General features: G+C 36.9%; 1 protein-coding gene across 2 annotated transcripts in view; it reads right to left on the bottom strand.

Annotated features, from left to right (window-relative positions):
- The window catches only part of LOC138056752 (uncharacterized), a 12,314-nt gene extending 10,465 nt beyond the window's left edge, over positions 1–1,849 (bottom strand). Inside the window, exons 1-3 of one of the 2 annotated variants that reach the window (XM_068902627.1) lie at positions 1,677–1,849; positions 1,434–1,559; positions 279–705 (exon numbers count right to left, since the gene is read on the bottom strand). In XM_068902627.1, the coding sequence (XP_068758728.1) occupies positions 279–705; positions 1,434–1,559; positions 1,677–1,765 (642 nt within the window). In that variant the 5' untranslated portion in view covers positions 1,766–1,849. The remainder of the gene's footprint in view (positions 1–278; positions 706–1,433; positions 1,560–1,676) is intronic. The other variant, XM_068902628.1, reaches the window with a different exon arrangement.
- Between the last annotated feature and the right edge of the window lie 2,269 nt (positions 1,850–4,118).

The raw sequence follows: 4,118 nt of genomic DNA, 5'->3' as shown, positions 1-4,118 counted from the left end.
ACAAGGAGATTGGCTTGATGCAACTCCTGGATCCTCTGTAAGTTTGTTAGGGCAATTGATGTACCCACAGCAAAAGCAATTTTTGTTTTGCGGTCCCTTCATCATCTGATTACCTCTGTGGTCTCTGAATAAAAGCCTGCCAATATTCCTTCATAGTGCCTGTCTTTTAAAGGGGACATAGTTTTTGAGTATATCTAAATTATGTTTTTCAAGGGGCTGCCACCAATAATTATTATTCAAATGTTTGCCATAATAATGGTTATGGAAAATATGCAAACCTCGTCTCCTTCATATTTTCTTTCAGAGAGATCTGTGCTTCCACCAGCATAATCAAAATCATAATAATCCCAGTTATCTTTGTTATATCCTTCCCCAGGGTTATCATCTTCCCAAGGTTCTAGTAAACATTCTGTTTCATGGCCCAATTTCTCTCTTTCATCATATATCTTCACAAAACTGTGATCTTGATAATCACACCGACTACTGTTGTCTTCATTAGCCAAAATTTCTCTTGATTTTGACTGTTCAGTCAGTGAATTCGTGCCTCTGGAGTATCTTGTGTTATTTCTGTGACCGTCACAAAGTTCTGTTTTCTCAGGGGACCAATCACGCTTCTGCGGCCTTAAACTTCTTGAGTGTCTATTCCTTGGAGCTCTCCAATAACTTAATGCCACTCTGTTTCCAAAAATGTACTTTCCATGGTATCTTTAATACAAAAGAGGATACTTTCAGTTAATTAAATTTAAATCTTAAAGGTATTAAAATGTCTAAGCCCTTTTAAACCTTGGTGCCTTAGAATTGGCAAATAAACGTTTTCAAAAAGCCATTAATGCTTCATCTACTGCCGCAAACAATGCAAATCCTTGAGGCAAAAACATGAACGCACTTAGATCCTTGGATGTAACTACCGGTACCTCCTTTATAATATTATTATGAGCCACTATCACGTATACAATAATACTCTTCGTTTGTCTCTCCACATTTTTGCATAAGCATTGTTATTATTTTCTCTTGGGACCATTGTTAGTCCCAAGAGAAACTGGAAACAATGCTTATGCAACATTTTGGAGAGACAAACAAATAGTATTATGGTATTTTTGATAGTGGTTAACAGCTTACACCCCTACGGGGAATAGAAAAGCTCCTTTTTATATTTATTTATTCCTTTATTTGTTTATTTTTTCATTTCACGTTTTAGTAGATATAATTTTCAATTGTATTATTTTAACTTTTGTTACATTTTTAAACGTTGGTGTGATGTTTAACGACTTTTACCGACATATCTAAATGAAGATGTAGATGTGGAACATAGTAGTAAAATTAACGACATTTGAAAGGCATTCACGATAAAATTATGTAATCTAAGGGCAAAAAAAAATCATGATAAGTAAAGACGAACTCGGTTTTGCCAAGGAGCTGTCAGATCGCGTTACCTTTCCAAAACACTCTCAGCGATGGCTGCAGTTTTAAACTTAAGTACAACGAAGAAGCCGTCTTTGTCCTTGGAGAGAGAAGTCATTTGTACAACACATTCTCCTACTCTTTCTTGAAAGTAATCCCTGAAAACAAACCACAGCCAGACAAATAGCAATATCACAATAACTTAGGCTTAAATTACTGCAAAGAGAACAACGCGCAATATCGCATATCATGCTGACAAACCAATTCACGAATACCTCACATCTGAGATTTTTATTTTCGAGCTTATTCGTAGCCCTTCGATGAATACACAATCTTTCAGTTCTGAAGAGTTATTGAGGAGCATTGTGCTTTAGAGGTCCCTCTGCTATTTAACTCGCTTCCAGGCGACTGAGAAGTACGACTGTGAGCCCTCTATAACTGGTGACCCAAAAACACTGACCCCACCCCCCTACGCATCCCCACGGACTCGTCTGGGGCACTGTCGGAGAAGCAATTTTTCCCTTTCGTAAACAAGCGATGCCATTTGGGAAAAAATACTTACTCTAGAACATCTCTTCGAAGATGCGCCTCTACAACTCGTATGTAATGTCTTATTTTACTTACTGTTCTGCGATCTGGAATAATTGTAATGAGTCTGATAAGCAGAAGCTGGAAAGGCTTAATGAGAGAGCTCTAAGGTGCGTCTACAACAAACGGGTGCCCCTTCATGGTGATGATGACTACGGCTTAACTTTGTCCAATCGTCGCCTACAGGACATTGCCATATTAATTTTTAAAGCTGTTAACGGTATGTTACCGGGATATATAAGTGACTTGTTCGTCGTACGTAATAATGTGAAGTGCTTGAGAGGTACCAACAAGCTAGTTGTCCCACGTAAGAAAACTACAAACTTTGGCCTAAAATCTACAACTTTTATTGGTGCCAAAGTTTGGAATTCTTTGCCGGATAAATTACGTTCAAGGAATTTAAGAAGGCTGTGAGAGAACTACATCTGTAATGTACAGATTTCTATGATTCATTGTAATAATTTTAAGAGTTAAGATAGTTTATTTATTGATATAGTTAGAATGTTAGCTATTAATTGATCATATATATATACATATACAGCTTTTATTTATTTGTTTATTTCACTTTTCTCGGCATATTAGCATGTATTTGCTAGGGGCCTAATCAGCAATCATCAACCCGAGTTGAAATAAAGTTACTTACTTACTTACTTACTTATCAGCAGCGTATGTCACTTAGAAATTAAAAAAAAACTGAGAAAAAACCTCAGAAAAAAAATCGAAAAAACAAATTAGAAGAACGATGTCGAACTTAGGCTCAGTCTCCAGCCGTGGGTGTCTCGGTGCGCCCGCGATCCTCCCCACCACCATGGGTGGGGAGGATCGCGGGCGGACCGAGACACCAACGGCTGGAGACTAAGCCTATGTCGAACTCGGTTCAATGGATACCGGTAAATAGCAAATGCACTCAACCTCTACAATATCGAAACAACAACTTCATATTTAAATGAAGGTAATCCCAAAACTTTACTGAAACCTAACCGAATAAAAAGGCTTGCTTACTAAGAATGACATCGACAGTCAAAGTTTACGAAAAGAAAATTAGTGTCGGCGAAATAGGTAAAACGTTCATGTTAGGCCCATAAGACGTCAAATACATAATTTTTGAGCTTTATAGCGGAGCCCCGCGCGGCCCATCGATGCGAGAAAATTTAGCGCAGAGCGCGTGCGTACACTTTCTAATCTGCGACTTCAGTGCTTACCATATGACAGAAAAATGATTTTATCCTTGAATATATAAGCCATCGAATTCATAGGCTAAATTGACAAGGACGGTCTGGAGCTGTGAGTAGGCGTGGGATTTGTCTCATATGGTTTAGGGGCCGACATATCTCTCCCTCAATGCCGTACCGGGAGGCAAGGTCGGTAGCAGAAAGCAGCGAAGGGCCAACTGCGTCCAAAAGCGATCGCACGGGCCGAAATCCCGGGATGACTCGTTTGGTACGACGCTCCAGCGCCATGTCTGGAGGTACTGCGTTTTTCTCTCTTGTTCAAACATTCCGTCCGCGCACGCGTAAATGTTCAATTACTATCAAGCAGATAACTCCATTCTCTAGATTTCGTAAAACTTTAAAACAAAATATTGTAGACAGTTATAATAATATTATTAGTTCTTAGTTGATATGTTATTATTGTTAATATTATTAATATATATATTATTATTATCATTATTTACTTATTTTTTTTTTTTTGGATAGTTAGATCTTAAAGAAATACTTTTAACATAAATTGTCTATTTATCTCTGTATTCCTTCTGATAAATTTAGTTCCTTTGGGGCACCTACTCGATTAGTTTCATAAGCTATTTAGGTGTCCCAAACTCTTCACAATCAACTTTGTATTAAAACTGTTTGTTTACCATTTATCCTTTCTTCTTTTCCCCTAACATTTTATTTCTTAATCACAATTGTAATATTTCATTAGTACTATGTATCTTCTTCAATATTTAATTTGTAAATATTCATATGTATATTCTATTTTTCGTTTTCCAACACTGTAAATTAATGTTTGTGTGAGTTTAAATTAAAATTGAATTGAATTGAATTGAATTGAAATTGAATTCTGGCTCTCCGATACCTAGTCTGCCAAAAAAATTAAGATGCTGCTTTTTACAAGCAATTGACATTTAA

The sequence above is a fragment of the Montipora capricornis genome, chromosome 7, assembly GCF_036669925.1.
Source record: "Montipora capricornis isolate CH-2021 chromosome 7, ASM3666992v2, whole genome shotgun sequence".
Classification (NCBI taxonomy): domain Eukaryota; kingdom Metazoa; phylum Cnidaria; class Anthozoa; order Scleractinia; family Acroporidae; genus Montipora; species Montipora capricornis.
The sequence above is the reverse complement of the archived record's forward strand: the minus strand, read 5'-3'. Positions and strand labels throughout refer to the sequence as shown.